Genomic DNA, 12,217 nt, shown 5'->3' on the forward strand with positions numbered 1-12,217 from the left:
CCGGGCATCCTGTCCAGGTGACTGGGCCGCTTGGTCTGGGCGCTCCTCTCTCTCTCTCTCTCTCTCTCTCTCCAGTCCCCGGGGCAAGAGAGGGGGCACGGCGGACCAGAAGCCCGGCCCGGCGGTCTGCTCGGGCGTGACCTCTGAGCAGTCACGTTGCTTTCTGCGCGGGCTTCCTCTTGTGAAGTGAGAGCAGTAAAAACCCGCCGGAGGCAGGACGGGACGTGCCCAAGTGACTCAGAGTTGGGAGGCAGTGAAGGGGAGAATGGCGACCTTGCCTCCCGCCTCGTGGTACTGCTCGTCTTTCCCAAGTTTTCTACAATGCACACGTGTTATTTTGGTGGCCAGCAAAGTTAAGCTAAAAGTGAAGTCATAATTTCTGGCCAGCTCAGTACTACTTTATGGTTCCTGTACCTACAGAGAGAGTATAACCGGAGCTAAAAACAAGCACGTGGTGCCTGACACAGCAACCGAAAAGGAGCACTCGGGTTACTGATGACGCGACATTGGAATGTGAATTGGGTATTAGAGGACACCAAAAAATCCTTGCTAACTTTATTAGATGCAATAGTGGCTTTATCAGCCATAAAATTATCACTAAAAATATCCATTCGGGAGCTGGATCAAATTAGATGAAATTGACAATGTGTGGGAATTGCTTTAAAACTAAGGATGCTAGGGGTGCCTGGGTCGCTCAGTCAGTGAAGCCTCGGACTCTTGATCTTGGCTCTGGTCATGATCTCGGGGGGTTTGTGAGTTTGAGCCCCGCTTCAGGCTCCTTTGGGCTCCATGCTGACAGTGCGGAGCCTGCTTGGGATTCCCTCTCTCCCTGTCTCTCCGCCTGTCCCCTGCTCATGCTCGCGCGCTCTATTTCTCAAAAATAAAAATAAGTAAACTTAAATTAAAAGTAAGGATGCTAGGTCAAAGTTTTAGTCGTTGGTTTGTCTTAAGAGATGTGATTATCCTTGATTTTTCTCTGAGGCTTGAGACTAAACACAGTATGTATGTGGTACTTTAAGAAATGGCAGAAGTAGCCCTAAGTCAGGAGGGGCTCTTCCCTACCCCTGACCTCTTTAAAGTATACTATATCTAGAAAAGACTTTGTAAAAAATTCCAGTGTTTCTCTTTGTGACAGCTCTAAGCCTGCAGGTGTTGGAGCTTTCCCAAGTGAATCATTTATTTCTTGGATCTTAAAAAACATTTTTCTTTTCACTTCGGGCATTTTGCCACTTGCAGGGCAAATGTCTGTGGCAAATCTGAAAAACCAAACACAAAGTAAAATAAAAACTTAATAAATTCACGTCCCCACCTTCACCCAATGCACGTTTTCAATCTCCTTTTCAGGCTACTTGCTGCCCAGTTAACAGCAAATGAGTTTCGAGTTCTTCATTCTCTGAACTTTCAGGACTTTGGGCTCAGTTTCCAATTTTAAAAAATGCGCTGGGGGCAGTGGCCTGACAACCCACACAAGTTCAATGGGAAATGCACCAAAGGCCTTCGCTGTCATTTAGTTAACTAAGCTTTACAAAGGGCTGCGCATTTTAGAACAATTATCTCATTTAATCTCATTTTATTAATAATCCCACAGGTTCGGTACGGTGACAAGTCCCATTTTACCGACGAGGGCACTGAGTGTTTTAGCCAGGTGACATGTCCAAGTGACACAGCAACTGCACCTCGGGACCCCGTCGCCAGCGGCCCTAATCGCTAGGCAGCACGCTTGTCGCCGACCCCCCCCCCCCCAAATTTACCGGGACTCGAGGACCCCTAGCCCCCCACCCAGGTACACGTATCTAAACGGGCGCAACCGCGAGCTTCTCTTGCAGCCAGGGGCGTTTTCAGGCATTTGCACCAACCTCATTTGCAAAACCACTCGCCCGGACCCGCGAAAACGGTTCAGGGGTGGGGGAATCCTCTCCCGCTCCGGGCGGCCTCCAATCGCGTTGCTGCATTCAATCCGAGCCGCTCCTGGAGGAGTGAGTCCCGCGCGCGCCACAGCCACCGGGGCGCGCGGGGGCTGCAGCCTTTGTCCGGTGGGGCCCGCAGGGAGCCGGGCGGCGGCGCCCCTAGCCCGGCCCACGGGTCCAGGGGATCCGGGGTGGGCCCGGGGACGGGGGTCCCGGGGGTCCCGGGGGGTCCCGGGCGGCCCGGCGCCGCAGCTCCCGCGCGGCTCTCGAACGGCTGACGTGGGGCCCGGTGCATCCAATGGGAAGGCGGCGTCTGGCCACGCCCACTGAGCGCGCAGCCCCGCCGGTGGGCTTTTAAAAGCCCGCGCGGCGGTGCGGGGGCTCCCAGGACCCGCGCGCCGCCTCGCCCGCCTCGTCCGCTCCCTGCCGCCGCCGCCGCCACCATGCTCTCCGTCCGCGTCCCGCTCGCCACCATCGTGGACCCGCAGCAGCCGCAGCAGCAGCTTCAGCTCTCGCCCTTGAAGGGGCTCAGCCTGGCGGACAAGGAGAACACGGTGAGGACGCGCGGGCCGGGCCGGGGCGGCGGGGGTCTCCTGGGACGTGGGCATGCCCCCTCACCGCGCGTCTCCCCGCAGCCCCCGGCCCTCAGCGGGAGCCGCGTGCTGGCCAGCAAGACCGCCCGGAGGATCTTCCAGGAGCCCGCCGAGCCGGTGAGTGGGGGTCTGGCCGCCGGCTGGGAAGGGGCCTGTGGGGGCGGGGCGCTGCCGGCAGGGGACGCCAGCCGGCTCTTGGCGCCAAAGCCTCATTGTTTCCTCTGCCGTTTCAAACCCTAGCCCCTCCCCGGCCCGCGCTCCTTTCCCGCCAAAGCATTCCCTCCCTGGCCTGCCACACACTTCCGTAGATTTCCTCCTGTCCCTCTGGTACCTCCCGGTTGTGTTCTATGTAAGATCCATGTGTGACAGCTGACACTTACACACTGAACCACATGAGCTTGCCGACCACTGGGCGCACTTGGCCTGAAGAAATGGCAATTTCATGTGGGACGCCCTGCAATTCGTATTTCCATTACCCCCTCGCCCGGCAGAAAACTAAGGTGCTTGTCCCCAGCGTGGAGGATGAGCCACTGCTCCGAGAAAACCCTCGTCGCTTTGTCATCTTTCCTATCGAGTACCACGATATTTGGCAGATGTATAAGAAAGCGGAGGCTTCCTTCTGGACAGCCGAAGAGGTAACGAGGATCAGGAACCGGGAGACTTAAAAAGGAAGTTTACGCGTTGCCCCCCAACTCTTGAGGAGGACCCCTGCCCTACCGGTTATGCCTTGGCTGGAGATATACTTGACTCTTCCTCTGGTTCCTCTTGGGGATGGCTGCCCACCGAGGATGTGAGCTGTTCTCACTGGCAAAGGGAGTTCTGGATGGGAGGGATGTTCCCGATCAAGCCGTGTTCGTAGACTTAAAAGGTTTAAGAACCAAGTATGTATGTGAGGCCCCGCGTGTGTAAACCCCTTGTGAAACTTCTCAACTTCAGGTGGATCTTTCCAAGGACATTCAGCACTGGGAGTCCCTGAAGGCAGAGGAGAGATATTTTATATCGCATGTTCTGGCTTTCTTTGCAGCGAGTGATGGCATAGTAAATGAGAACTTGGTGAGTTTCCAAACGTCTGCTTTCATTCACTTCAAGACTTGAGAGAATGTCTGTCCTCTTCCCTCACCTTTAACGTTGTCCCGCCCTGATAACATAAGTGTTTGTAAGGTCACAGTTCTATTACATGGAGTTTGCTGTTTTATAATATGCTCTGCAGTTGTTTCTTCCTCATGGGTATCTTTCTCCCCCCTGGTTCTAGAGAAGCTCAAAGACCATGTTAAGTGCTAGCCATGGGTTTACTCCTCGTGGCTGTGGCATTGCTTTTTTTGTGGCTTTGCTCTTCCGATAACCTGATTCCATGTATGTCTTACTGTGAGTGGATCCTTCCTGCAATGAGTTAGGAAAGAATGAACTGACGAGCGTTCGCAGAAACCCTGCAACACAGGCGTTAATCTCTTTTCCTGATTTGTACAATGAGCGTGTGGCATGAAATGTCCAGCTGTACCACAGCATAGTGAAGAAGTATTCAAGTAGAAACACACCTTGTAATGGTACAAAGGGAGTGTGATGGATCTGGGGTCCTGGGGCTGAGTGGCTTCTCCTCAAGCTGCACTGTGATGTTTTACCACTAGGTGGAGCGGTTCAGCCAAGAAGTTCAGATTACTGAAGCCCGCTGTTTCTATGGCTTCCAAATTGCCATGGAAAACATCCATTCTGAGATGTATAGTCTCCTCATTGACACTTACATTAAAGATCCCAGAGAGAGGTGAGTGTTTGGGTGGTATGCCAACGTGTTTAGGACTCACTTACTGTTACCCTGTTGCAAGTTTTTGAGCTTACGAAGGGATAGACAATGACTCTAGAATGGCTAAGCAGGCAAATCCCTACCACGCGTGGTCACGTCTGCTCTGAGGAAGAGGCCTACGTTGACATTAGGAGCCGGTCACTTAAAAGCAAAGTTAGGCGGTTACTCCGTTTTCTTGTTGGTCATTCAGTCTAAAACCTTTCTTTGAACAAAACCAAACGAAAAACATCCGTAGAGGCTGTGTGCAACGAACGAATTCCTAGGTCTGACGGTTTTGCCTCCTGTGGCAAAGCTGTTAACCTACGATGTGAAGGAGGTAGAGAGTGTACCCAAGTAGAATGTTACTCTCCTCTTAAGGAGCCAGTAATGCAGTATGGGAAATAAGACCTAGAAATAGAAGGGAGACGAGTTACATAATGATGTTGCAGGCCGCTCACCATTAGATGAGTTTAGGCACAGAACTGTTTGACCAAAGCGACGGTTTGTTATGGGATCACAGAGGGGGAGCTTAAGGCCCATCTTACGTTTAGAAGATTGGAGAGGAGGAGAAAGTTAGCAATGGCTGCCTGAGTGCTCTGGGTACTAAGAGCCCAGGAGGGGAGCCTTGTGTGGAGCCGAAGTCTTAAAGCTGAAAAGCAGACTCTTGTAGATTACCAGGGAGAATGTGAAGAGGGAAGGTGAGTGACGGCTTGGAAGGGCTAGCAGGATTGCGGAAACGCTTTGGGGGTAAAAACATCGCGGACAGAAATGAGAAAAGACAGGGGCGCCTGGGTGGCTCAGTGGGCTGGGTGTCTGACTTCCAGCTCAGGTCACTGTCTCGAGGTTAGTGAGTTCGAGCCCCACACGGGGCTTGCTGCTGTCGGCCTGTCAGCGAAGAGCCCGCTTCGGATCCTCTCTCTGCCCCTCCCCCACTTGTGCCTTTTAAAAAAATAAGTAAATGAGAAAAGACAGGTAGGCATAACTGGGATGAATAACCAGAAGGGGCAGGATCAGGAAAGTCCGATGGTTAAGCTTCAAAAGCCAGGGAGAGGCAGGCCCCGGTCTCCAACAGAGCATGTGGACCTGGAGAGAGAATGAAGGGAGCCCAACGGTCTGATGACCTTGGCTTTAGAAAACAAGGTCACCTGATAAGGAATGGGCTGGGGAATTTGCAGGCTCCCAAGCTGAGCACAGGGATACATTGGAGGCGGAAGAGGCTAATAAAGACCCAAGTAAGTGTGGGGCCAGTCGATTTTCTTTCCTGACCTGGGCTCATCAGTGAGGCATAGAATTATAGTAGGAAGCAATCTCAGGTTGTTTAGTTTATGGGCTTTAATTGTTTTATTATATCCATATGGCACTTGGGGCCCATATAATTGGCCTGATGTTATAGTCTGGTGGTGGAGGGGGTGTCGAGGAAGATAATGGTCAGCATAGCTTAAGTAGTCTTAGCAGTTAAGATTTTATGGCTTTTCACGTTTAAAGATAGGGCCTATGAACCTTGTCATGACCTGGACTTGATATAATTAAGCTGATAAGTGCTCTTGGTGTAATGGACTAAGGCTTTCGATGTGCGTAGATCTCGGGGCTCCCTGCGAATTAAAGAAAACTTAGGTTTGTATTAACAGGAACCAAATGAATGCCGAGATTTTAAAAAACCCTGGGGGAAAAGCAAAAACAGTAATGAGAAAACATTTCAGGTCGTCTTGATTTGGCCTTCGTTCCCAGTGTTGTTCCCTAGATGTTTGTGATAGGAGGTCTTTGCTGTAATTGCTGACGCTCTGGTGCCTCCTAGGGAATTTCTCTTCAACGCCATCGAGACGATGCCTTGTGTAAAGAAGAAGGCGGATTGGGCCTTGCGTTGGATTGGGGACAAAGAGTCTACCTACGGTGAGGACCCCTTTGGCCCCACTTATGCCTGAGCTTCATCCTCTGGTGACGGTCACTGGCTTGTGAGCCCTTCCTGTGCACGTGCTCGGTTGCCCACCAGAACTATGTCGACTATGTTAACTCTATGTTAACTATGTTAACTCTTCCGCAGGAGAGCGGGTTGTGGCCTTTGCTGCAGTGGAAGGAATCTTCTTTTCTGGTTCTTTCGCGTCGATATTCTGGCTCAAGAAACGCGGCCTGATGCCTGGCCTCACGTTTTCCAATGAACTTATTAGCAGAGATGAGGTGAGTCTAATACACACAACAGGCTAATCTGCACCCCAAATATCTACAACTCTTGGGTTCCCTGAAGGGAACTCAAGACAACAGATTGCCTTATATCTACACGTTTAACATGTGAGTTCCGTGATACCTGTATTTGGCAGAGAATGAACACTACTTTTCATTTACTGGAAGGTATTTGTATTCTCGATACATTTATATGTCCGTTGCACTGTAGGTGAGGGGATGCTGTATTATTTTGGCCCGGTAGCCTATCTATGACCCTAGTGTATTTCACAGTTGGCTGAGCATCCTGATGAAGTGAGAAACCATTCCGGTCCAGTGTATGTCTTTGAGTGCTATTGGATTAAACTGGAGAGGAAGGTGGAGTATGTCCAGATGTTCTGATTTAAGTCCAGTCTGAAAGGCCAGGGCCATGAACCCTGCCATACTTGGAGCCCAATGAGCAGATCAGACAGCTGATCCGTGCCTTGTAAGATGCTCTGCCTTCCTGTAGGGGAAGATAGGGATTACTTGGCATTAAGACTCACAGACTCGATTCACTGGAAACTGCATCACTGGTTTCCTGAGCATTAGGTCGTAAATCTCAAAACTAGCCTGGTCACTGAGTGTTGCCTTTCCTGCCAGGAACTGTGGCACAATCAGAGCTCATAGCTGTAGAAAGAATGCTGTAGAAAGGACGCTTGGAGCAGAAGTCCTGTGCCATCCGCTACCTCACGGAGCAGCAGGGCCGGGACCTGGCCTGCTCTTGCTACCTGGGTGGCAGCATGGAGGGCCTTGCATGCAGATGGCCCCGCCTTGGCATAGGCAGGGCAGATGGCCGTTGGAGTCTTCTTCCCTTTTTTTTTTTTTTTTTTTTTAATTTTTTTTTTTTTCAACGTTTATTTATTTTTGGGACAGCGAGAGACAGAGCATGAACGGGGGAGGGGCAGAGAGAGAGGGAGACACAGAATCGGACACAGGCTCCAGGCTCCGAGCCATCAGCCCGGAGCCCGACGCGGGGCTCGAACTCCCGGACCGCGAGATCGTGACCTGGCTGAAGTCGGACGCTTAACCGACTGCGCCACCCAGGCGCCCCTCTTCTTCCCTTTTTTTGACCGTTAAAGTGCTTGTAGTATGGCAAGATGTACAAGGGGAATGCAGAAAAGGGTAAAGCCATTTCCTGTTGCATGTGAACGATAAAGGTCTGGCGTTACAGTGATACTCAACCTTTTTTTCCTAGGGTCTACACTGTGACTTTGCCTGCCTGATGTTCAAACACCTGGTCCACAAACCTTCAGAGCAGAGAGTGAAGGAAATTATTATCAATGCCGTTAGGATAGAACAGGTGCGTTTTGCATCAGGGTGTCTTCGTGCTTGCTAGAAGATGTCTTTATTTGTGCTACCGTCTTACTGAGAAGCTCTGTTTTGGTCCCTAGGAATTCCTCACGGAGGCCTTGCCAGTGAAACTAATTGGGATGAATTGCACTTTAATGAAGCAGTATATTGAATTCGTGGCAGACAGACTTATGCTGGAGCTAGGTTTTGGCAAGGTACGGTATTGTTCATAGCCTTCTGGTTCTCCCGGAAACTGGTGTTCTGTATTCAAATTTTGCTGTGGACCTTTTCAGGTTTTCAGAGTAGAAAATCCATTTGACTTTATGGAGAATATTTCACTGGAAGGGAAGACTAACTTCTTTGAGAAGAGAGTAGGCGAGTATCAGAGGATGGGAGTGATGTCAAGTCCAACAGAGAATTCTTTTACCTTGGATGCTGACTTCTAAGTGAACGAAGATGTGCTCTTATGTTGCTGATTCCTCCCCCTCCAACCCTTCTCATCAAAAAAAAAAAAAAAAAAAAAAATCAGCTACTTGAAGTGAATCAACTAGCTACACTATGAATCACCAATAGTGTTCATGAATAGTATTGTTAAAACTGTGTAGCTACCTCGTACGCAAGCCTGTTGATTAGTGATGCTAGTTGTCTCCCCTAGAAAGAAGCATGGAAAAAAGCTACTTGGGTTCTTAGGAAAGAGCTTGGCCGTGTTGGGCTTTTGCAAGCACCCTGGCTGTCCGTGACTTCATGGCTCTTAGCAATCATGGCTCAAGGTGTGGGGACTCTCTGAGTCTGACCCGGCAGGATTAAACAGTTGCTACAAGGCCCTTGGGAGGGGGTCAGCCTTGGTGCTTCAAAGCAGATTTTAAAGTTTACTTACTGCTTTGTATATAAAATTGGCACTTTACACACAAACCTATTTTGTACTGTTGAGGTAAAGGCCTGATTTGACCTAACTTGGTTTCTAGACCAAACGCAGAGCATTCTGTTGACCACTAATGGGAGCCAGTTCGGGATTTACTAGGTGACCCACGTCTGCCAAACCTGTGCAAGTCAAGCGTGTTATTTCTACTCTTTATTCTCTTTAATGACTTGAGGTGCTTTGTGATCAGCTTTAAAGTCAGTCCTGCACATACCCCTGGGTATTAGCCAGTTGGTGTCCCAAAGAAGGCAGGTTGCGTTTTATATGAATACAGGTCAGGTCCTGTATGGTGGGATCAGAGAGGACAGGAGCTTCCAACTTAAATCATCAAGGATTAGAAGGTGATGTGAGCGGGCTGCTGGTCACATGGGGGTGCAGGAGGAGCAGTTTCTGTCTATTTCTCAAACCGTGTTTCCCCCAACTTTGAGTTCTTGTGAAAGACCCTTAGGTCCTTAGCTATAGGATCGGAGGTAGCACCGTATGTTGAGTCTTCAAACGATCCTTGAACAAAATGACCCACTTGAGGTCTTACTCCAGTTAAGTGGCCAAAACCAGGACTGAAATTGGCTCCCTGAACAGTTGGGGCATTTATTCCGATTTGCTTTCGTGTGTAAGTAGGTACCGTTGACTTCATCCTTTTATATTTGCTACATGCTTTTTAAATTAGGAAATGTCATTTTGCGGTATATGCCCGATGTATCTGTGGTTCATGTTTTGAAATAATTGCCCGGCACCGCGATTCATGATCGAAGTGGATATTGTTCAGTGCACTTACTTTCACTTCAGTGCCTGCCTAAATCTGAGCATTGCCTTGTTGGATTCCTGACCTTCAGGAGAAAACTAGAGTTGCGTGAGCTATAAATACATGTTCTATTCACATATTAATTTTAGAATGAAGTACAGAATAATATACCTAATAAGGCTAGTTTGAGGCAACCTGCCTTTGTTACCCCTGTCCCCCAAGCCCCCCCAAAAAAGGAGAAAACCAGCCAAGATGCTACATGGAACGTGAAGGAGGATACGCACCAATCCTTCGGCCACGTTTGTTACCCTGTTGTATTGTGTTGGCTGATCCCTGGCCCTGTTCCCTTGTCTGTTTCCTTCATTTATTGTATAAATTGTCAAATAGTTGATTTAAGCACTTCTGTAAGAGGGGCTTCCTGTCTTTTAAATTATTGTTACCTAAAGTCGATCCAGATCGTGTGGTTTTTACACTTGTGCAACACAGAAGTGAATAAACGTTTTGCCCCGCGTGTCAGGTGCATGCAGTTGGAAGCTGGAAGCGGGTTTTAGGATTCTGCCTCCTTTAGCGTGCAATGTAAGAATTTCTGCCAGCTCGGATTCAGTTTCCTGATCTGTTTAAAGGGAAACTGGTGTTAGCCTAAAGCACTTAGAAGTCTCAAAACTGAATGCCGCACAGGTGTTAAGTAGACTGTTCTCGCATCTGTTCCTTGGTAAGATTTGCATTTCAGTTTAGGAAAAAAAAAACAGGGATTTTTTTTTTTTTTCATGAAGGCTTAGGAGTTCATTTGCTTTTCATCCCATTTTGGGGAGGGGACTTTCCTAATGCCTGTTCTGGCACAAGGTCTCTAGGAAACGGGCCTGCCTGAAAGGTGACGGTCAAAAGCATCAGCTACGCTGCACGCGGAGTTTGTAAGCCAGGACTGACAGGGTTCAATTTCCCAGCAACCCTAAGTGAACCACTTCTCGGCCTCAGTTTTCCCATCTGCTAAACAACAGGCGGTGGGACCAGAAGGGGCTAACGATCTCCCCAGCGTTGTTCTTCCTCGTCTCGTCAACTTGACCTGCATGGACTTCTTTGTAGTCTTGGGTTGGTCCCTCTGTCCGTAAATGGCCTTGCCGGGCCTGCCTTCTTGAAGCGTCTTTGAAATCGTGACCTGTGTCTGCCACTTTAACCCAGCAGGTAGAGGTGGGCAGGGGGTCTGGCCCGCCCTGCGCAGCTTACCTTCATTCTCAAGCAAGAAGCCGATGCGCAAGTGAATCTGAATGTTAGTGCTGTGGTCGTGGAACCAGGGCAGGGAAGGAGCAGCAGAGCTTGAGGTGGATGAGCACTTAGGAGAGGCGTGTGGAGGGGGTGACCTTGTTTCTCTGGAGGAGGAAGGGATGGGAGACTTCCGCGGAGAAGGCACATCCAGGTCCTTGCCCGTCCCCCTGTCTCAGCATGAGACCTCCAAGGATCAGGCCCTGGAGAAATAATTCGAGCGGAGTATTTGGTGTGGGTAATGTCCTGGGGGCAGGCGTGTTCTGTGTCTTAGAGGAACGTGATCTTTGCCCTTTCCACCCAAGGGGCACTCGGAATGCCATTTGACTTGTCAGGTTGGTGGCAGACCCACTGTGGGTGTTTGGGGCGGCCACGCTCTCGGGACCGACTCCAAATGGCTTCCCTGTGGGTCACCTACAGTCACACCTGCACCTGCCGTCCACCTATGCCAGCTACCTTCTCTAGAACAGACCCATAGAGGGTCTGCATCAGTTAAGTGCAGTCGGGCCACTGAGTCAGAATTGCCCACCCTGGCCTGTGATCCAGCCTGAGCACTGGCTCCTGACAGCTGGAACTGGACGGGTATCTAATGCCACGTGGCCAGGGAGCTGACTGGCTGTGTGTGCTGTTGAGGGTGAATAGCTCTGCCAGTGTTGGTCCAGAGATCCAGATAATGGTCCCTGGCTCCCTGGGGTGTGGCTGTAGCTTTGAGGGAGCAGGATTGTATGGCGTGGCTTTTGTGGCTTTTGTCGGCCCAGGGAGAGCTAATAGGCCCCCCAGCCCCACCCCACTTCTGTGGAGGAGGGTACCCTCCCGGTGTACTCCCAGGCACTTGAAAAAGAGAACGATCAGTGACGGCCCTTGTCGTTCCTGGGAGGGGATTCTGGACACCAGGACGTTTTACGACGAGAATGGCTGACCCCGCTGCCGGATGTAAGGTTCAGGGACCACAGTCCCTTGGCCTGGCTCTAAGGACTGGCGTCGTGCCAGCGAGAGAGCAGACGGAGGTGATCTGAACACCCTCCGGGCTTCAAACACACCAGTGATCACAAGAGTTAGGTGGGTAATGACTTGCTGAGAAAGGGGAATTTTCAGATGCTGGGAACAGATGGACTGGGGAAGCTCGGGCTTATCAGAGTGCTGGGGGTGGTTATTAGTCCCTTAGAGAAATTGGGGGGTGAGGGACCAAAGACCACCCCCCCCTTCCCAGATTTGGAGGGAAGGGACTGACCTGTAGCACCAAAACTGCCATCAAGCCAGGACCACAGTGAGATGGGGCTAGGAAATCGTCCCACTGGCATTGGGGGAGAGGGCGAGGGTGCTTATCTTTCTGGACTCCCCCAAATCAAAATCCTAGGCCCGCACCTCTCACGGGTTTGTGATCTAGGGACATCCGTAACCCCAGCCTGGGTGCCTGTGATTCCCACAGACGGTGTTCACCATTTTTAGGTGACAAAACAAACAGGAGGAAGCCACATGATTGTAGGAACAACAGGTAAAAACCCAAGAACTTCCAGTCAACAGGATGAT

General features: G+C 50.5%; 1 protein-coding gene and 1 long non-coding RNA gene across 2 annotated transcripts; one reads left to right on the plus strand and one right to left on the minus strand.

The window, feature by feature from the left end:
* Nucleotides 1-541: 541 nt before the first annotated feature.
* On the minus strand, nt 542-1,992 carry LOC125158334 (uncharacterized). Its single transcript, XR_007149354.1, has 2 exons — nt 1,857-1,992; nt 542-1,256 (listed from the first exon to the last, which is right to left on the minus strand). It is a non-coding gene; the product is annotated as an uncharacterized LOC125158334 (long non-coding RNA).
* A 204-nt stretch (nt 1,993-2,196) lies between these two features.
* On the plus strand, nt 2,197-9,938 carry RRM2 (ribonucleotide reductase regulatory subunit M2). Its single transcript, XM_047845252.1, has 10 exons — nt 2,197-2,461; nt 2,543-2,617; nt 2,992-3,135; nt 3,437-3,553; nt 4,126-4,259; nt 6,073-6,167; nt 6,319-6,452; nt 7,672-7,776; nt 7,868-7,981; nt 8,060-9,938. The coding sequence occupies exons 1-10, from the start codon at nt 2,351-2,353 to the stop codon at nt 8,210-8,212; spliced, it is 1,182 nt and encodes a 393-aa protein (XP_047701208.1). The 5' UTR covers nt 2,197-2,350; the 3' UTR covers nt 8,213-9,938.
* Nucleotides 9,939-12,217: the final 2,279 nt, after the last annotated feature.

Source organism: Prionailurus viverrinus, unplaced genomic scaffold (genome assembly GCF_022837055.1).
Source record: "Prionailurus viverrinus isolate Anna unplaced genomic scaffold, UM_Priviv_1.0 scaffold_33, whole genome shotgun sequence".
Classification (NCBI taxonomy): domain Eukaryota; kingdom Metazoa; phylum Chordata; class Mammalia; order Carnivora; family Felidae; genus Prionailurus; species Prionailurus viverrinus.

Bases quoted from the DNA above. Each gene is read 5' to 3' on its own strand.
- RRM2 (XM_047845252.1), top strand. From the start codon at position 2,351: ATGCTCTCCGTCCGCGTCCCGCTCGCCACCATCGTGGACCCGCAGCAG. The intron at 2,462-2,542 runs GTGAGGACGCGC...GTCTCCCCGCAG, and splicing joins TGGCGGACAAGGAGAACACG to CCCCCGGCCCTCAGCGGGAG. The intron at 7,777-7,867 runs GTGCGTTTTGCA...TTTGGTCCCTAG, and splicing joins ATGCCGTTAGGATAGAACAG to GAATTCCTCACGGAGGCCTT.